Here is a 21,902-nt window from a genome sequence, read left to right as displayed (position 1 = left end):
ATTATGGAATCATGAAAAACAAAAGAACGCTCCAACACATCACTAGTATTTTGTTGCACCGCCTATGGCTTTTATAACAGCTTGCAGTCTCTGAGGCATGGACTTAATGAGTGACAAACAGTACTCTTCGTCAATCTGGCTCCAACTTTCTCTGATTGCTGTTGCCAGATCAGCTTTGCAGGTTGGAGCCTTGTCATGGACCATTTTCTTCAACTTCCACCAAAGATTTTCAATTGGATTAAGATCCAGACTATTTGCAGGCCATGACATTGACCCTATGTGTCTTTTTGCAAGGAATGTTTTCACAGCTATTGCTCTATGGCAAGATGCATTATCATCTTGAAAAATGATTTCATCATCCCCAAACATCCTTTCTATTGATGGGATAAGAAAAGTGTCCAAAATATCAACGTAAACTTGTGCATTTATTGATGATGTAATGACAGCCATCTCCCCAGTGCCTTTACCTGACATGCAGCCCCATATCATCAATGACTGTGGAAATTTACATGTTCTCTTCAGGCAGTCATCTTTATAAATCTCATTGGAACGGCACCAAACAAAAGTTCCAGCATCATCACCTTGCCCAATGCAGATTCGAGATTCATCACTGAATATGACTTTCATCCAGTCATCCACAGTCCACGATTGCTTTTCCTTAGCCCATTGTAACCTTGTTTTTTTCTGTTTAGGTGTTAATGATGGCTTTCGTTTAGCTTTTCTGTATGTAAATCCAATTTCCTTTGGGCGGTTTTCTTACAGTTCGGTCACAGACATTGACTCCAGTTTCTTCCCATTCGTTCCTCATTTGTTTTGTTGTGCATTTTCGATTTTTGAGACATATTGCTTTAAGTTTTCTGTCTTGACGCTTTGATATCTTCCTTGGTCTACCAGTATGTTTGCCTTTAACAACCTTCACATGTTGTTTGTATTTGGTCCAGAGTTTAGACGCAGCTGACTGTGAACAACCAACATCTTTTGGAACATTGCGTGATGATTTACCCTCTTTTAAGAGTTTGATAATCCTCTCCCTTGTTTCAATTGACATCTCTCATGTTGGAGCCATGATTCATGTCAGTCCACTTGGTGCAACAGCTCTCCAAGGTGTGATCACTCCTTTTTAGATGCAGACTAACGAGCAGATCTGATTTGATGCAGGTGTTAGTTTTGGGGATGAAAATTTACAGGGTGATTCCATAATTTATTCCTCAGAATTGAGTGAGTCCATATTTTTTTTCCCTCTGCTTGGTCTAAAAAAGTAACCGTTACTGACTGCCACAATTATTTTTCTTGATTTCTTATAGTGTTTCTTAAAGCCAGAAAGTTGCCATTTGAAATGACTTTAGTTTTGTGTCATGTCTGTGATCTCCTTTTTTTCTACAAAATTAAACAACTGAATGAACATCCTCCGAGGCCGGTGATTCCATAATTTTTGCCAGGGGTTGTAGTATGAAAATTAAATTTGTGACCTGCATGGTTATTGTGGCTTTTTTAACACTGGATGCTTTGCCTCATTTATCTAGGCTTGGGACAAGCACTCAGAATGTACTGGCTGCACACCCTATGTGGCTGAACTTATTTCTCTCTCTTCAGTACATATCATTAAACAGTTCGAGGAATCTGGAGGAATTTCAGTGTGTAAAGGGCAAGGGCACAAGCCTAAGGTGAACACTGGTGATTTCTGATCCCTCAGATGGCACTGTGTCAGCAACTGTTATTCATTGGCAGCTGATAGAACCACATGAGCAAGGGATTACTTTGGGAAACCATTGTCAAGCACTACAATAGGAAGTTACATTCACAAATGGCACTTAAATGTTACTTTTAATTTTGTCCAGAAGCAGTGTTGATTTCTCTGAGCTTGGAGGCATCAAGGTTGGACCATCAAACAGTGGAAATGTGTATTGTGGTCAGATGAATCAGTATTCCAGATCTTTTTTTGAAAGAATATATGACGCATGCTTCAGACTTAAGATGAAAAGGACCATGCAGACTGTTATCAGCAGCAAGTCCAAAAGCCAGGGTCTGTCATGGTACGGGGTTGTATCCTGTGCCTTTGGCAAAGGTAATTTACACTTCTGTGATAGTAGCATTAATGCAGGAAAGTAAATTACTTTAAATGAAGATGACCACATAAAATATGAAATGTCTTGTGTTCATATGATCTGCAATGAAACAGAAGTCAAAGTGAATGTAAGCACCCCAGCAGTTCTCCCAAACCCACCCCTTTTTTCCCATACCGTCCCAACTTTTTTCTGATATGGGGTTTTAGAATTCTGGGACAGTGGTGGTGTGAAACTTGAAACCCCATACACTTTAAATGATAAAACACATTTTGCACAATATGACCCCTTAATACTGTTTTTATATACAACATACAAATAACGAAACAGTACAAAATCCCCAAAACAACTCAAGGTACTCCATGATCTTAAAGTACACTCAACAAAAATATAAATGCAACACTTTTGGTTTTGCTCCCATTTTGTATGAGATGAACTCAAAGATCTAAAACTTTTTCCACATACACAATATCACCATTTCCCTCAAATATTATTCACAAACCAGTCTAAATCTGTGATAGTGAGCACTTCTCCTTTGCTGAGATAATCCATCCCACCTCACAGGTGTGCCATACCAAGATGCTGATTAGACACCATGATTAGTGCACAGGTGTGCCTTAGACTGTCCACAATAAAAGGCCACTCTGAAAGGTGCAGTTTTGTTTTATTGGGGGGGATACCAGTCAGTATCTGGTGTGACCACCATTTGCCTCATGCAGTGCAACACATCTGCTTCGCATAGAGTTGATCAGGTTGTCAGTTGTGGCCTGTCGAATGTTGGTCCACTCTTCTTCAATGGCTGTGCGAAGTTGCTGGATATTGGCAGGAACTGGTACATACGCCGGTCCAGAGCATCCCAAACATGCTCAATGGGTGACATGTCCGGTGAGTATGCCAGCCATGCAAGAACTGGGGCATTTTCAGCTTCCAAGAATTGTGTACAGATCCTTGCAACATGGGGCCGTGCATTATCCTGCTGCAACAGGCCTCAGGATCTCGTCACGGTATCTCTGTGCATTCAAAATGCCATCAATAAAATGCACCTGTGTTCTTCGTCCATAACAGACACCTGCCCATACCATAACCCCACCGCCACCATGGGCCACTCGATCCACAACATTGACATCAGAAAACCGCTCACCCACACGACGCCACACACGCTGTCTGCCATCTGCCCTGAACAGTGTTAACCGGGATTCATCCGTGAAGAGAACACCTCTCCAACGTGCCAAACGCCAGCGAATGTGAGCATTTGCCCACTCAAGTCGGTTACGACGACGAACTGGAGTCAGGTCGAGACCCCGATGAGGACGACGAGCATGCAGATGAGCTTCCCTGACACGGTTTCTGACAGTTTGTGCAGAAATTCTTTGGTTATGCAAACCGATTGTTTCAGCAGCTGTCCGAGTGGCTGGTCTCAGATGATCTTGGAGGTGAACATGCTGGATGTGGAGGTCCTGGGCTGGTGTGGTTACACGTGGTCTGCGGTTGTGAGGCTGGTTGGATGTACTGCCAAATTCTCTGAAACGCCTTTGGAGACGGCTTATGGTAGAGAAATGAACATTCAATACACGAGCAACAGCTCTGGTTGACATTCCTGCTGTCAGCATGCCAACTGCACGCTCCCTCAAATCTTGCGACATCTGTGGCATTGTGCTGTGATAAAACTGCACCTTTCAGAGTGGCCTTTTATTGTGGGCAGTCTAAGGCACACCTGTGCACTAATCATGGTGTCTAATCAGCATCTTGATATGGCACGCCTGTGAGGTGGGATGGATTATCTCAGCAAAGGAGAAGTGCTCACTATCACAGATTTAGACTGGTTTGTGAACAATATTTGAGGGAAATGGTGATATTGTGTATGTTGTGTGGGCCGCCAGAAGAGGAGGTACTGCTGGCCCACCACCAGAGGGCGCCCTGTCTGGAGTGCGGGCTCCAGGCACCAGAGGGCGCAGCCGCCTCACAGGAGCAGCCAGGGTGACAGCCGTCACGCATCACCTGCAACAGCTGTTACCAATCATCTGATCAGCAGGAGTATATCAGCAGGACGACGTCTCCACCTCTTTGCCGAGATATCGTTTCTACCGAGAAGGTAATAATCTCAGCTGACTGCTTGACAGTAACTTTTGTGATTTTTGTGAGTGATTGCAGAACTTTCCAACGAGAGGTGGAGGCAGCTTACCTGCCGTTCGGATTCCTGGGTGCGAACGAGCCCTCCTTTAATTGTTCTTTATTCCTCGCCAGCAGTACCAGGTCCGACACGCGGAGGCAGTGGCCACCTGGGAATTCGGGACTTGGCGGCTCCAGTATTCCCGGGGTCTGGTGGCGGAGGAAACCGTGTGGTTCCGGTTCTACTTTGGAGAGGCGTCTCCTATCTTCGAGCCTGCCCACACGACACCTGTGTGAATTTGAGTTTGTCCATTATTGTAATCTGTTGTACTTGTTGTGCATATTCACAACAGTAAAGTGTGTTATTTGACCTATTCCATTGTCCGTTCATTTGCGCCCCCTGTTGTGGGTCCGTGTACTTACACTTTCACAACAGTGTATGTGGAAAAAGTTTTAGATCTTTGAGTTCATCTCATACAAAATGGGAGCAAAACCAAAAGTGTTGGGTTTATATTTTTGTTAAGTGTAATTAAGAAATGTAATAAAATGCAATAGGGAGGTTGTGAAGATGAGGTAAGTATACAGCAGTGAAATAGCAGTGGTGTAATATCCTGAGGAAGAATAAGTAAGTCTATTGTAAACCCTGAGGCCTGTTGGTCCCGGTGGTCATCTCTGGATTCCATAGCGCTGGGCGGATTCCAGTCTATGACTGCCCCTGAACAGGATGCCAATCTGACACAGGTTACCTCCCCAGCTGAGTCCAGTACCCATTTACAGCTAGGTGGACTGAGACAATATACATTACATATCTTGTCCAAGGAAACAGACAGGTAGCATGAGCAGGATTTGAACCCAGATCTACATAATGCCAGGCCAGCTCCTCACTCCTTACTTGGAGGGAGGAGGAGTAACAGGAAGACAGAGGACAGGAAGGAGAGGAACAGTAGTAGCTAGTAAGCCAGTAGCGAGCAGTATTTCTGGTATTTATATGTGCATTTATATTTATATTTGCTATTATATTATATATATATATATTTTTTACTTTCACTTTTGATACCCTGTGTGCTGCTATAAAATGCTGCTGGAACCTCAGTTTCCATGAGGGAGGCTTCCCAAGGGATTATAAAGTTCTATTTAATCTAATCTTATCCACTTAGGTACCTGTGAGAAAGGCTGTTGTTACTATCGATCTGTGTCCATTATCATCTGTGGCTATACAGTAATTCTCTAGGTCAAGATCATAGAATCATGATGTTTGATTTCTGTTACAGTTTACTGGCTGTGTTTTTATGCAGAATCTGACATCACTGGGTGGATGGAGATGGAAAAGGGGGAGATGTTGCAGGAATGGGGTGCTCTGGTACTTTACTTGTTTGTGGACACTGACGTGAGCTGTGATATTGTGCACCCAAATCTGTTTGTTCTCCAGAAAACCTCTCACTTCTGTCACCTCAGTCCACCATCTGAATAGCAGTGCGTCAAATTCAAGTTCATGCCAAAGATGACACTCTGATCCATGTAATTCATGTTACATCCAAAACACAATAATTATTTAACTGACTGAATACACCCCCTTTATGTGCTATGCCTTACTTTGTGCTCAGATTATATGTAGTGCGTGTGGCAAAGTGGAGTTAGGGTTAGTCCCAGTGGCACTTGCACTATGAATTTTAGACTGTGTGCTATATAACTTTTCCCTTTAATTTGTGGCCTGACCATATCTTCTGTTTTGGGCTTATATGTAAATCTTATGTGTAAAATGCCAGTTTTTCTTCCAGATGTGAATGAATGTGAGTCGCAGAACCCCTGTCAGCACCACTGCTACAACCTGATTGGTTCCTTCCTCTGCCAGTGTGACCAAGGCTATGAACTGGCTCAAGACTCTGTTTCCTGCCAAGGTGGGTGCAAATACATGCACATAATGGATCTAGGCAAAATGAGATTGACAGTGTTCAGTTCAACTCTATTTAATTATATAGCAACAAATCACAACATATGTCCCCCCAAGGCACTTCACAGTGATAAGGTCAAACCTTACCCTCCCCCTGAACAAGCACATTGCCAACAGTGGTCAGAAAAAAACTCCCTCAGGTGTTTTTTTTTTTTTTTCAATGTTGGAAGAAACCTCAAATAGACCAGACTCAGAGGGGTGACCATCTGTTCTGGCCATACTAACAAAAACATGACAAAAAAAAACAAAGCACAACAAAGAGTTGACAAACATCATGCTAAGACAGAAAAGATGCAGCGAATCCAATTATAAAGTCCAGTGGTTATATTAATAAAGTGTCGATAGGCAAAGTTAACCAGAGTGCATTGTGTCGGCAACATCTAAGGTGTCTTGTCAGATGGCCGAATGTCTAATCACTTTCCCAAAGTGATTCGTTTTGCTTAGCAGTGCCTGGCAATTATGTTTTATTTCTTTGTCTATGAGAAGGACATACAAGTTAATCCAATTTTGGAAAAGTGTGACCACAAAGACTTGGAACCACAATGGGTGTTTGCAGAGGTGTCAAGTAACGAAGTACAAATACTTCGTTACTGTACTTAAGTACACTTTTTAGGTATCTATACTTTACTCCATTACTTATTTTTCTGCCTACTTCTGACTTCTACTCATTACATTTTCACACAAGTATCTGTACTTTCTATTCCTTACATTTTTAAAACAAACAGCCTCGTTACTCTTGGCTTCAGTTTAATGTTTATATATATATAGTAGTTATATACATATATATATTTCACGTCATGTGCGCCTGTAATCAACTTTTCTGCAGCGCGGCTTTGCTTTGAACCTTGAACCAATCGAAGCAGTGGTTCGCAGATTGAAGCAATGCTTCGACCTATTGCTTCGTTTATTCTTTCTTTCGCTTAATTTTCCCTCGCTAAAACCCTAAAGAGCATACTTCTGTGAGTATCATTTACCTTTTCTATGTTAAACCGACCTGTTATGGTCTTCTGAAACAGTTGATAGATGTATTTTATAACTTAAAAACGGGAGCGACGCTAACGCGTTAGCATGTGTATGGCATTTTCAATGTTAAAACTTAGCATTAAGCAGTTGCAGCTGTCATCACGTTCGGGTGCATTTGTTTTCAAATTGTAATATTTCTTACATTTATTTTTGTTTATATATTAATAATCTAATGATTATTATATACAATTTTAGAGAAAGAGGCAAAAAGAACCTGAATAGAAACACAACAGAAAATATAAAAGCAACTAACAATGAACATACATAAATAAATACATACATATAGAAATAAATAATTGTTTCCTGTGGACACCTAGTGACTCTTACACCTCCATTTCGTCCGTGTCTTATTTAAGTTTAATGACAATTTGTTTCGGTCAAACCATATTTTCAATTTGTTAATTTCTTCAGTGATTTCCTCCAGAACTATCTGCCAAACTAGAAAACTGCTGCATCCTAGTAAGAGCAGAATACTACTGGAATGAATCTGAATAAGGAAAGTTGTGGGTTTGGTTTTTTTTTTTTCCCTCACTAAATGGATGCTGCACTCACTGCAGTTTATTGTCTGGAATAGTCCCAGATTGTATTTCAGAGCTTCTAGAATTGAAACATTTTCGTGCAGGTGGTGTTGGGGGGTAATTTTGGGTTTTGGGTCTTGGGCCACATGTAGAACGAATCAGTTTTTAAATTAAGCTTTCAATTCATATAGTGGCATCTACCTTTTTTTTTTTCTTTTTTTTTTTTAAGGTTACTTTATACTTTTATACTTTAAGTAGGTTTTGGAGCACATACTTTTTCACTTTTACTTGAGTAAAGAGGTCAAGTTGATACTTCAACTTTTACCAGAGTGTTTTAAACTGCAGTATCTGTACTTCTACTTAAGTAACAAATGTGTGTACTTTGACACCACTGGGTGTTTGCAGCAGACGCTCTGTTAATAATCTCAATGGGAGCGCTCACAATGTGCATTGTTAACTGTGAGAAATGTCTATGTGTATCTACTTATTGACTGTGGTTGAACAAATGAAAGAATTAAGAAACACACCAGTGATAATGGCAATCAGATGTTTAATGACCATCATGTGGAACTTGTAAATATCAAAGCATACGAAGCTGTGCGAAGCCCAAAGCATTGCCATACAATAGGATGATATTCTGTGTGGTTGCAGTGTGTCACTTCAGGAAAAGTAAAATCAGAGGTTGTGTTGCAAAGTATGTATTTATTAGTTATTACAAAGATGGTGCAGTCCCTTACTGGATGTATTCATGAACACTGCACAGCTTGCAACATAAGTCGAAATTACAGATGACTATAAATCTCAGCAAAATAAGGCAATAATAATAGTGTGCCCGTTGTGGTGGTTCATAGGTGACTATATGAATGGCACAAAGCCATTCAAGTAGTAACCAAGGAGTCTCTGAAGCGACTGAGAACCAATGCCAGTCGTCAAATCCTCGTCTTAAGTCAATGGTTAGCATCCATATTCTACAACCATACAATAAGGCAAGAAGCACCAGGACCATAAAGACGTAGACCTGCGTTCTTCTGCTGAGATACTGGCATGGTCAAACACCTCTGTCCAGCAACCTCATGACTCCATAAGCTTTTCCCAGGCGTCTCCCGATGTGAAAGGCTGAGGATCCAGAGACATAAATTCAATTTCAATTTCAATTGAATCAACTTATGAAGCGCCAAATCACGACTAAAAAGCCATCTCAAGGCGCCTCCCACAGAACACTTCAACATAAAATTTTAAATAAATAAAAATGTAAAAAATTCAATACATAATTAAAAACAGAAGTAAAAGAATAGAACAGATAAAAAAATAAAAACTATTCATAAGAAAGAGAATAAAAATACAGTAGGTTTTAAGTCTTGACTTAAAAATGTCCACGGACTCAGACTGCCTCACAGTCCCAGGAAGACCGTTCCACAGAGCGGGTAAAAATAAAAATAAGAAATAAAATAAAAAGCTCTTTTATTTTTTATTTAAAAATAAAGGCTCTTTGACCCGCTGACTTATTCTTCACCCTGGGACCACAGAGTAGTCCTGCATCCTGCGACCGCAAAGCCCGGGCCGGCACGTAGGGTGTCACCAGTTCAGCAAGATAAGATGGCGCCAGTCCATGAACAACTTTATGTCAATAACAAAACCTTAAAATCTGCTCTCAGAGAGACAGGGAGCCAGTGGAAAGATGCCAAAATGGCACCTTTACATAAACATCACTGCAAAGATAAGTGAATGTCTCGACAAGATCAACACATGAAAATCCTTTCCTGATGGTGACGTCCATGATGTAATTGAAACCCTGGGGACTTAGTAACAGTCTACAGTTATGTTTTTAAAGTTGTAATTACATCAATCCATTATATTTAGCTTGTTGCACTCCAAGAGTGTGTCCAAAAGAGCCGACACATGTCCACCTTTGAACATGTGATGTGTTATCCTGTTTCCTCGACAGACATTGATGAGTGCAGCTTCTCCAGCTACATGTGCCAGTACCAATGTGTCAATAGTCCAGGGAGTTACTCCTGCGAGTGTCCAGAAGGTTATCAGCTCCAAGGAAACAGGTTGTGTCAAGGTAGTGTCTTCCTCCTCCTCTTGCTACATCTTACAGCTTTGATTGTTTTTTTTTATATATATTTTATTCAGATTTTAAGATTTACATACAAAAAATTAACCCAAAACACAAAACAGAGCAGTCTGAGTACAAAATACTGTTTTACCAAATTGCACAAACATACAGTACTGTACCTCACTTCACTAATCAGTCAGCTGAGTTGAGCTTAAGGCACGCCACTGCAGTGAGCCTGAGCCTCTTTGTATAATGCCATTCAGATCTGAAGGTAAGTATTCAAGCAGGGGCCCCCATACATCAAGAAAGAGTTCATCATTACCTTTTACTTTTGCACTAAGTCTTTCCATAGGTAGAATTCTAAAGATTTCTTTATACCACTGTGTGACAGTTGTTGGTTTATCATTTATCCAATTAAAAAGTATACATTTTTGTGCCAAAAATAGTAATTTACTCAACAATTTAGATTTATTTTTCCCCTTTAAAGGTGGAAGCCCCAACAAGAACTGACCCGGATCCTTACACACCTTACTTTTCAAAATACAATTTATTTCCTTAGCAATACAAGACCAGAATTTGGAAATCTTTGGGCAAGTCCAGAGGCAATGCAGATAGGTCCCATCATTTTTCTGACATTTAATACATAGAGGTGATCTTGTAGAGTCAATCTTATTAAGAAAAACTGGTGTTCTGTGTTGTCTATGCAAAATTTTGAATTGAATTTCTTTAAATTTGTTCGTAAGAAATAAAGAGTGGACAGACCGGATACAATCTTTCCAAGCATGTTCATCATAGTGACATTGAAGTTCTTCTTCCCAAACCTTTGTCAGTTTGTCAATATTATGTTGATTATATTCCTGTAATCTTGAATACATTTGCTTAATGAAACTTTTATTTGTGTTCAAATCCATAATAATTCTCTCAATGGGACCCAGCTGCATTACCCCATGGGTAACATCAAATGTTGTGTTGATATAATGACGTGCTTGCAAATAGGCAAAAAATTCCCTCTGTGGAACTCCATATTTGTTCTGGATCTGTGTGAATGACATAATTGAATTATCTTCAAATAGATCGCCAACAACTTTTATTCCCCTGTTATACCACTTTTGAAAAACTGGGCTGTTGATGCCAGGAGTAAAATTTCTGTTGTTAATAAATGGTGTTAGATAACTCAGAGTGAGACTATCTGCAGCATAATTGTTTAAATTCCTCCAGACTTTTATGGTATTGTGCACTAATGCATTAGTGTTTTTACACTTTTTATCCATAAGTTCACTCAGCAATATAAATGGTGTACACACCCAAGACTCAGGAGGACTCTCTCCCCCCTTAAGGTGTGCATTAAACCACCCATGCAATATTTTACTGTGACAAGACCAATTATAATGTAAAATGTTGGGAAGAGCCAGTCCCCCTTCTTCCCTAGGAAGTTGTAAAGTTTTGAAACTCAATCTGGCCTTCTTCCCTTTCCAAATAAAATGTGACAGATCTCGCTCTATTTCTTTATTAAGTTTCCTGGTAAGAAATATTGGGAGCATTTGTAGTGGGTAAAGAAGGCGTGGTAAGACATTCATCTTAATTAAATTAATTCTACCCATCCAGGAAACTGGAAGATCCATCCATCTAATGAGATCTTTTTTTATGTTGCTATGAACACCATCGACATTACTTTTGAAAATACGTTTGATATTAAGTGAGACCTGCACCCCTAAATATGTGAACCCAGAAACGGACCAAGCAAATGGGAAATTCTGCATCACAGTTTGATTTCCTAAAGGCATGGCAATAGATTTAGCCATATTTACTTTATAGCCCGACAAAGAGCCAAAGTGTTGTAAAACCGACATCACAGTTGTTATGGATATCTCAGGTTCAGTGACAAAAAGCAAAACATCGTCTGCATATAGTACAATTTTATACAAGTATAAGTAGTACAATTTTATATTCAATCCCTTTTATTTGATAACCTAATATACTTCTCTCATTTCGAGTGGCCTCAGCCAGTGGTTCAATTGCCAAAGCGAAAATTTGTGGAGAAATCAGGTCTCTGTTGTGTGGGCCGCCGAAGAGGAGGTACTGCTGGCCCACCACCACCAGAGGGCGCCCTGTCTGGAGTGCGGGCTCCAGGCACCAGAGGGCGCTGTCGCCTCACAGGAGCAGCCAGGGTGACAGCTGTCACCCATCACCTGAGACGAGACAGCTGATATCAATCAACAGGGAGGTATATCAGCAGGACGGCATCTCCACCTCATTGCCGAGATATCGCTTTACCAAGGAGGTAACGTATCCAGCCGATTATATCAACCTTAATTACCTTTTGCCTTTATACAGAGAGAGAGAAGAGCAGCAGGAAACAGTATTTGGATAAGTACTCACACTCCTGCACTTTAGTGTTTTCCTGACAAGAGGTGGAGGTGGTGTTCCACCCTGTGTGTTGCTGGGTGCAGCCGCACCCACACCTGACTGTTTCTGTTCCTTGCCAGCAGTACCGGATCCGACGAGCGGAGGCAGTGGCCACCTGGGGTTCGGGACTTGGCGGCTCCAGTATCCCCGGGTTCGGTGGCAGAGGAAATCGGGTGGTTCCGGTTCGACTCGGACAGACGTCTCCTATCGTCGAGCCTGCCCACACGACACCTTTGGAATTCGGTTACTGCTGTATTTGTAATCTGTTGTGTTTGTTGTGTGAATTCACAACAGTAAAACTTTGTGATTTGACTTTCTCCATTGTCCGTTCATTTGCGCCCCCTGTTGTGGGTCCGTGTTCCTACACTTTCCCAACAGTCTCCCTGTCTTGTAGATCTCCCGCTTTGATTGTTTTTAATCCTGACATCTGCTTTATTGGCACAAAATAAAATTCCCAAACAATTCCTCTTCCTCTATTCCATTTCTTCTAAACTCTTTGAAGATAACCACAAGAGGGGCTCGCTCAGTCCTCATGCACTATTCTACCTCTCAACAGAAGTTTCAGCTTCTCTGATGGTGCTGTCATGGAAAGAATGCAAGAAGTTAGGAAACACAAACACAGCGGCCTTGTGTTGCCCTGTTAAACCAACTCTGAAATTTATATGCACGATGTTGGTTTCTTGAAGTGGATTTATTTGAAGCTGCGGCAGTCTTTCAAAGGGCGGGCTGTTATTTTTTTCCTCTCCCCCTCCGTCAGGTGCAGGATTTACAGGAGGAGGCATGAATCCGGCTTGTTGTGTCAGAGGGAGCTTTAGGTGATGAATCCATGTTGCTGTGCCAGAAATAGCTCTGTAGTTTGTGGCATATTTGATGGGGGTAGTTTCATGTTGGGGTTGCTGCAGGATAAAAGCTCTCATTTGGACTCCCTGGTATTCATGCAGGCTTCATTTTTGGTTTTCTTCTAAGTCTGCCACTGATAGCAACACAATCTTAAAGCAGTCTACCCACATTTTACACCCTTAAACATGCAGGGGTTTTGGGTTTGTGTTTTGGAAGTTACACAATGTCATCCAGGTATTTCTGAGTCACAAATTCCTTTTTTTTTACCTCTGTCACTCTGCTAAACACCAGACATAAATGAGTGCGAGATGGGCACCCACAACTGCCAAGATGATGAAATGTGTTGGAACTATTATGGAAGCTTCCGCTGTTATCCCAGAAACCCTTGTGAGGCACCTTATGTCCGAACCTCGGAAAGGTCAGTAAACTTTATCAAGCTTTTATCCTTTCATTCTTGAGTGCAGCTCGTTGCACAGATTGCTTTAACGATGTTGTCCTTTCAGTCGCTGTATCTGCCGCTCTCAGACTGAGTGCCAGGGTCTCCCACCGTCAGTCGTCTACAAATACATGAGCATCTACGCAGATCGTTCAGTACCCGCAGACATCTTCCAGATTCAAGCAACTAACATCTACGCCAACACACACAATACCTTTAGGATTAAAGCTGGTAATGAAGGAGGAGAATTCTTCCTTCGGGTAAGTCACATAATATTTTTGTGTTACACCACCACATGAAAACCTGGAGAATGTATAATTGATGATAATGGGCTAAGACTAAATTCTAAACTGTCACAGTGATTGGTGCTCTCTGGCTCTGCGGTCTAAAGTCAAATCCTTTAAATATCACAGACATGCTCAAACTAATACATTTTCCTTACCCTACCTTGTTTGTTGGCCCGCTGCACATATATTTAAACCTCCGCAAATAAAAAATTGGGGGTGGAAGACAGTAGGAATCACCTTCCTGTCCATCTGTCCATTTTTAGCACAACTCAACTGTTTGGTGGATTTCAGTGAAGCTTCCTACAATAGTCGCACACCATATGAAGTGTGGATGAAGGAAAGCAATTCTGGTCTGAGGGCTGCATGGAAAGATAATTGGTAGGGGTGTAACTATTCACAGATATGAGTCAGAAATAGAGTTTTAAATTAAATGATGTGACTGTATCGACCCATGGACTCCTAGATCAATCTAAATGCAATATGAACCAGTTGATGATCCAATTTTAATATTATAAATTGTTTGAATGAAGCTGTTATGCTGTTGCTTCCACATCTTCAAACCGTCGTAAATGTTCAGAGGTCAGCATGAGGCTCTTGTGTGTTCAGAATGTGAAAGTCCATTAAACCACTTCTTAAATGCCTGGTTTTTCCAACTTTGCTTCATATCTGTGTCTCTTCTGACCAACACACCACTGCCTCATCTCTGCTGCATAACAGCCTTGAATCATAATAAAATAAATAAGCTTGTAGTAGAGTCGCTGCGCCTTCGCGTTGAAAGGAGCCAGCTGAGGTGGTTCAGGTATCTGGTAAGGATGCCTCCTGGGCGCCTGCCAAGGGAGGTGTTCCAGGCACGTCCATCTGGGAGGAGACCCCGGGGAAGACCCAGGACTAGGTGGAGAGATTATATCCACACTAGCATGGGAACGCCTCGGGATCCCCCAGTCAGAGGTGGTCAATGTGGCCTGGGAAAGGGAAGTCTGGGGTCCCCTGCTGGAGCTATTGCCCCCGCGACCCGAACCCAGAAAAGCGGTTGAAGATGAGTGAGTGATGAGCTCAAACATAAAAAAAATGCATAGGAATTTCAGTACATGGAAATTTATTGTACGCTAACAGGATAAAAACAACTCGCTGCTGCACTTCTTCTATGTTGAACTTTCTGTTACTGTATGTGGTGCTCCCCCTAGTGGTTAATAAAAAGCGAGCAGAGGCAGCACCAATGTGCTTCAGCACAGTAGTAAAAATCTAGTGAGGATCTCTATGAAATGTATTTGGAGGTAACTAATGACACTTGGCTTATTCTACTTTACTATGGAAAATACATGTGCACATTAAAGTTGTAATACCTTTCAAAACTTCACAAAAATGGCAAAATTTTGTTTCTACTGAAATCCAAGCATTAATTTTATTTGGATTGCATCGTCACTCAGTGAATTGAATCACTATGAACCAATCATATCAAGTTATTCCATAATAAAAAGTATCACCCCCTGTTGTTTTGTATCTCAGTATGGATCAAAAAGATTTTATAAGGCAGAGATGTACACCCCCAAAAATTTAACATTTGTGTTATGGATTCCAATGAAACTTAAACACATTAGAATCACACTGTGAACATGTTCAGGAAGGAAAACATTTTCAAGAGGAGATAATTGAACGTTTATTGTTGTTACATACATGCACACAGAGGCCACTTGCTATTATAATATACAACCCCTGGCAAAAATTATGGAATCACCGGCCTCGGAGGATGTTCATTCAGTTGTTTAATTTTGTAGAAAAAAAGCAGATCACAGACATGACACAAAACTAAAGTCATTTCAAATGGCAATTTTCTGGCTACTTTTTTAGACCAAGCAGAGGGGAAAAAATATGGAATCACTCAATTCTGAGGAAATAATTATGGAATCATGAAAAACAAAAGAACGCTCCAACACATCACTAGTATTTTGTTGCACCACCTCTGGCTTTTATAACAGCTTGCAGTCTCTGAGGCATGGACTTAATGAGTGACAAACAGTACTCTTCATCAATCTGGCTCCAACTTTCTCTGATTGCTGTTGCCAGATCAGCTTTGCATATTGTAATATTGTACAAGATTTACATATTTTGGCAGAGGTATGGCCCTTGATTAACAAACCTAGACACCACCCATTTCATGCGTCGTTGTCTGCATTCTGAAATCAACTGTCACATACCTTGAAATGTTATCAGAATGTAGCAAGCACTTGTTCCAAAGCAGCATTGGCCAGCGGGAGATATTGTGCTCTCAGAGCACCTTTTTTAAAATTTTGGATGGTCCATGGGACTTATATTTCCAAGCAGTGTTTGTATGGAAAAAATATTGTATTATCATCTATAGCCACAAGATGGCGACATCAACAAGCTGCTCCTGTATACTGATCAGAATGTTGTGCTGTGATCACAAATTTCTTAGATACTGGACAAAGCCTGCGTGACGTCACCCATTGGTTTCTATAGAGACCCAGGAAATGAGGAGGAATTGCTGAACTCAGCAGATGTCACTCAAAGCAACTATGCCCACAATTATACAGAATTTTAAAATATCTTAAGAAGTTAGAAAAAATTCACCCCCCATACAGTTGTCACAGAGGCAGAAACTATCTACAAAGACCAAAACTGTTTTTGTACCAGGATGTAAACATGTTTATTTTTTCTCTAAGGTTGGACATTTTAACACGGAGTCCTATGGAAAAGTGCTCTGTTTTGGAGCCAGACTAATGCAGCCAGTCAAGGAACTACAACAAAAATGGCTTCCGCTTTAGGGGCAAAATTCAGGCTCGATTGTTGCCACTTGACTGTGATTGATACTCCCAAGCATACCATAGCAATGATGCATTATTAAACTGGATTCCAAACTTTGTATAAATAAATAATAATATGTGCTTACTGGGTCTTAGATAACTAGCACAATAATAAATCAAGCTCACAACCTGAAAGTCAACACTCTTGAATAAAGATGGAATAACCTCCTATTACTTGGCACTCTCACTTATTTGCAGTTTCTGGAACACCCAGAACAGTAACAAGGAGGACAGCTAGGCCTGTCTATAATGTTTTAAAAATGTCTTGAAGTTTTAAAAAAAGTTATTACAGTTAGCGATGTAAACGTGGACATGTTTAGCTCGAAATAAAGGTTTTTGTCTGTTTAGTGGTGACAAGTAGTCTACACTTGAATTCTCTGTGACTCATACATTATTAGCCTGTTAGCTGCTTCTAGCTAAATCAGTGTTTGCATTCTGAATAAGTAATACACAGATTCAATAATTTTGCTTCATGTTGCCTGAAGCAGTAGCATCAAGTTTCAAAATTAAATGCAAATCACAGACTTCTATATGTTTTTCCTCTTCATGATGCATTTTTGGACAGATGCAACAAACATACCGTTGCAATGTATATTCTGAAAAATATGGTATTTGGTACAGGTCTGTTGCATAAAATCCAAACAAAAATTCATTTACTGTACATTACAGTTTGTAATGCAAATAAATAAGTAATACGGGGGGCACAGAGGTGAATACTATTGCAAGACACTGTACCATATACCATTCATGCAGCCCAGCTTTACACTGTTTAACCAATGTGATACAGAGTATCCTACAGTTGGTCAATATTCACATATTTCCATATTGACAGATCTTATTTTTGTTGTTGTGTGTGTGTGTGTTTTTTTTTTTTTGGCAGCGTTCCAGTAATGTGAGTGCCATGCTGGTGCTAACCAAGCCTCTCTCTGGCCCAAGAGAGTATGTGGTGGACCTGGAGATGACCACTCACCACCTGACCATGAACTACCGCTCCACCTCACTGCTGAGGCTCACAATCATAGTTGGGCCCTATGCATTCTAAGTACAGCCTATAATACCTATAATACCCAGCAGCCCTGCTGCCTCTGGTTAATAATAATAATAATAATGATAAAACACAAACAAACAAAAAAATAGCAGTGTAACACAGCAGATCCCTAACATATTGTATATAGTCATACATTTTGCATACCTGTATATGATAGGCTATCGCAGAGTCTGTAGACCACAGACAAGCTCATTCTAATACAGCAACACAGCAGCAACAACGTGGCATGTGTTCATGAAGGTTCAGATGGAATGTTCCCACAATGCAACTTTTTCCGAGCATTGTTACAAAGTGTCCTCTGGAATCGAACAGTCTGTGTCTACAAAGATTTCTTACATTTTTTCCAACACCTGCAATCACTGAATTTTCAATGGAATACTTGCAATTTTACATACACAAGATGCTGGACGCAGCATTTCTCACTTCCACAGTGCAAACAACTGGAAAAGCTGCTGGACACATCCTAACTAATGCACTTCTTTTGACCTTAAAATGTGTTTTTGATCCAGCTGTATCAACATTTATCTCTTTGATCAGCCCAGACCTTTAACATGTGTGTGCATCATTCAGACTTCCAAAGAATAATTCCACATTTTTTTCTCTCCCTGCTGTATACATGAAGATGACAAATATTCAGTATGAGCAGCTTTTGAGGCAAAATCATTTACAGACCTTTTAAATCACAGCTTCTGCTGATAATTTTGTAGAGGAGTTGCATCATTCTGTTCATGCAAGTTTGTGTATAATTTGACTTATGAGTAATAATTTCCAACAGGGTTCAGCACAGTTCAGAAGTGTAAAAGGAGGGTATTTGCCAGTGGGTACAAATTACCGTACGACAACAAGCGATGCCTGTCGACTTCACTCAGATGAGATGAGTCATGTACACACTGACGTTACAAACCCAAATGTGTGAGTGAAAGTGTGAAACACAGAGGGAAAGAGTGAGAAAGAGCTCGTTCACGGCCCCGGGATCGGTGGATGTGGTTAAGCTGTTTATGCCTTTCTGTCTTTAACAACCCTTTGGCCAGAGAGGCAATAACTCAAGAGCACACATGCGAAATGATGGCTTTCATAAAAACACTTTGGCACACTGCATCTCTGTGCTCGTTCAAAGCGGGGTGACCTCGCACCGGTGCTGCAGCGGTTCTCCAGAGGAACAGCTGGTCTTTCTAATGTTGGTGCCAGTCAGCAAGTCACACTGGCACCAAGCGGGTTTGCGTGATAGAGATAATTGCAGGTTTTTGCCCTCTAGCTGGTTCATGTGTGACATAAAGGATTGTTAAAGTGTTAATACAATGCTGACACACTTCTGGGAAATGGGGAAAATGTTTCACTACCTGTTTTGCCTTTTATGATGCTACATGTCTGCTCTGGTTTCTGGCTGAAGCATTATACACTGTCAACACACAACACTGAAAACCACGAAAACCAGTAAGTACTTCAGCTGTGTCACTTATAATAGGTCCATCTGCCTGAAAGTTTTGCATGTCTTCCTTTGGTTTCAACTGCAGTCGTAACATAGGGTCCACATGAACATAGTGCCTTATACACACAGACAATTTAATAATTTTAATCACTCATGCTGTTTAGACTGTTAGCCTCTTTCATTGATATGCCTTAATATTTTATCTTCTATTTAAAATAGCCAATATATATTTTTTCACATGTATCTTTTATTGATTGTACCCTGAAGAGCAAAAGCTTTATTGTTGAATAAAATATGATGGATAAATGGGAGCAGATTGTGTTGTTTATTTGTTATTGATCAACAATTTCACAACAGACCACTCAACCTTCACCCCCTAAAAACGAAACTTGAAAACTTATGATATAATACTTTAAGGAGCAAGAAAACATCAGGGCCATACCCATCTCAACAACCCTACACTGGGGATTAATTACAAATAAATCTTCGATGATATCTGTGATATTCCTGTGATACTCCCTCCCCCCCCCCAAACTTTGAATTTAGCTTGTGTTGCTAATGTAACCGAGCCGATGAGGGGTTGCTGCAGGCGTGATGAATATTAAAACGAGAGATAACTGAAGGCCGTTTGAGCGCAGCAAAATGGCTGACCCCTTTATTCTGCCTTCCCATGCTAATCACACCTGCGCAGGCGGGGGCACATCACCTCACAACTCCCATCCTACGGCAATAGAAACATGTCAACATTAAACCCCATACAACATAATGATAAACAGAAGCAAAGCATGAGAAAGTCTGTTACACACGCCCCCCACCCAAAAAATTCAAAGAATTCTCAGTTCTGGTATAAAAAATAAACATAAAAACAGTATAACAGACACCAGGACAGACATCGTACTCATGAAACAAACTCGACAACAATAAAACCACACACACAAAAAAAAAACCCTCAAAATTGGACTTAGTGTTATGTGGGCCGCTGAAGAGGAGGTACTGCTGGCCCACCACCACCAGAGGGGGCCCTGCTTGGAGTGCGGGCTCCAAGCACGAGAGGGCGCCAGACCCAGAAGAAGTGACAGCTGTCATTCATCCTCTGCACCAGCTGTCACTCGTTCATCATCATCACCATAAAGGCCGGACTGCAGCTCCACCTCCTCGCCGAGAAATCGACTACTGAAGAGGTAATTTCTCTGCTGACACATACGTTGTATAATAATCTGAACTTCTGTTGCAGCCGTTTTCCTGGTGGTTTTCCTTGTCTGTGGGATTGGCGTTTCGTGTGACAGTGACGGCTTCGCCTCACACTCCAAACCAGATAAGTGGTTAACCAGGAGCTGCACGAGTGTGTGATTGGAGGTGGAGGTGCTCCCTCCTAACTGTGTACAGACTGTGGATTACTGAGTGTGCGGACTCACACTCATTCATCTTGTCTCTGCTTTCTGCCAGCAGTACCAGGGTCGACAGCCGAAGACAGAGGCCACCTGGGGACTCGGGACTTGGCGGCTCCGGTGTTCTTCAGACCGTTGGTGGTGGAAGCCATGTGGGACGCGGCTTATCTCTCGTCGGGGGTCTTCTATCTTCGAGCCTGCCCACACGTCACCTGGTGTCAATTGACTTTACAATTTCTGTGTATTTAGTTGTGTATTATCACAACATTAAATTGTTACTTTTTGGCTTATTCATTGTCCGTTCATTTGCGCCCCCTGTTGTGGGTCCGTGCTACGACACCTTCCCAACAGGTTTTCTCGGCCAATCGTCATGGATTCCGAGGGGCGTCAACCCGAGCTTGAACGGCCAATGGAAGAGCCAGGAGCGCAGGCGTGAGCGGGAGGCGTGTTGAGTGAGCTGCAGCAAATCTTAACCGCCTTCACGGCTCAGCTGGATTTAGTGGCCGAGCAGAATGTTCTCCTTAACCGGAGGGTGGAGGCTCTCACCGCCAGGGTGGAAGCGCGCGATCAGGGCGCTGCTGCAGCCACTCCTCTTGCTGGTCCTGGGCCTGTAACAGACGTTCCACTGGTCGTTCAACGACCCCCCCCCACCGTCCCCTGAAGCATACATAAGCCCTCCGGAACCGTACGGAGGCTGTGTTGAGACGTGCGCAGACTTCCTCATGCAGTGTTCGCTCGTCTTTTCACAGCGTCCTGTCATGTACGAGTCAGACGCCAGCCGGGTGGCTTATGTTATTAGTCTGCTTCGAGGAGAGGCACGCGCCTGGGCTACGGCGCTTTGGGAGCAGAATTCACGGCTCCTAACGTCTTATGCTGAGTTTATACGGGAGTTCAAACATGTTTTTGACCATCCCAACAGAGGCGAGACCGCTTCGAGCGTGCTGCTGTCAATGAGACAGGAGCGTCGCAGCGCAGCCGAGTATGCAGTCGACTTCCGCATCGCGGCAGTGAGGTCCGGCTGGAATAACGTTGCGCTCCGCGCCGCCTTCGTAAATGGACTGTCTCCGGTCCTGAAGGAGCACCTGCTGGCTAAGGAGGAACCGCGGGATTTTGACGGGCTTGTCGATTTGGTTATACGCTTAGACAACCGTTTGACTGAGCATCGTCGGGAGCAGGCCAGGGGGCGTGACCGGGCACGAGCCGTCCCTCCCCCTTCCGGTTCCGAAAGGGTGACGTCGTCCCCACGCTTCACTGCCAGAGAGCTCCGTGTGGCTACAGCTCCCCCTGCTGAGGAGGCTAGGGACACGAGCAGGGCCAAAATAAAAACAAACGTCAGACAAAGGAGGCTGGCCCGCGGGGAGTGTTTTGTCTGCGGTTCTTGTGAGCATATGCAGAAGGACTGCCCCAAAACGGTCAAACTACAACGCCCATTCTTAGAAACTGGGCTAAGGGTGGGCCATAACACGCACGCGGGGAAACCCCGCAAATCTGCACGAATCCCAGTAACGATCCTTTGTGGGGAT

General features: G+C 42.1%; 1 protein-coding gene across 5 annotated transcripts in view; it reads left to right on the top strand.

The window, feature by feature from the left end:
* LOC117523238 (EGF-containing fibulin-like extracellular matrix protein 1) overlaps window positions 1-19,302 on the top strand; it is a 57,557-nt gene extending 38,255 nt beyond the window's left edge. For all 5 annotated transcript variants that reach the window (XM_034184699.1, XM_034184695.1, XM_034184700.1 and 2 more), the window contains 5 exons: window positions 5,951-6,070; window positions 9,610-9,729; window positions 13,261-13,387; window positions 13,473-13,665; window positions 17,395-19,302. In XM_034184699.1, the coding sequence (XP_034040590.1) occupies window positions 5,951-6,070; window positions 9,610-9,729; window positions 13,261-13,387; window positions 13,473-13,665; window positions 17,395-17,556 (722 nt within the window). In that variant the 3' untranslated portion in view covers window positions 17,557-19,302. The remainder of the gene's footprint in view (window positions 1-5,950; window positions 6,071-9,609; window positions 9,730-13,260; window positions 13,388-13,472; window positions 13,666-17,394) is intronic.
* The last annotated feature ends 2,600 nt before the right edge of the window (window positions 19,303-21,902 follow it).

The sequence above is a fragment of the Thalassophryne amazonica genome, chromosome 13, assembly GCF_902500255.1.
Source record: "Thalassophryne amazonica chromosome 13, fThaAma1.1, whole genome shotgun sequence".
Taxonomy (NCBI): Eukaryota; Metazoa; Chordata; class Actinopteri; order Batrachoidiformes; family Batrachoididae; genus Thalassophryne; species Thalassophryne amazonica.
This window is presented reverse-complemented; position numbering and strand designations above follow the sequence as displayed.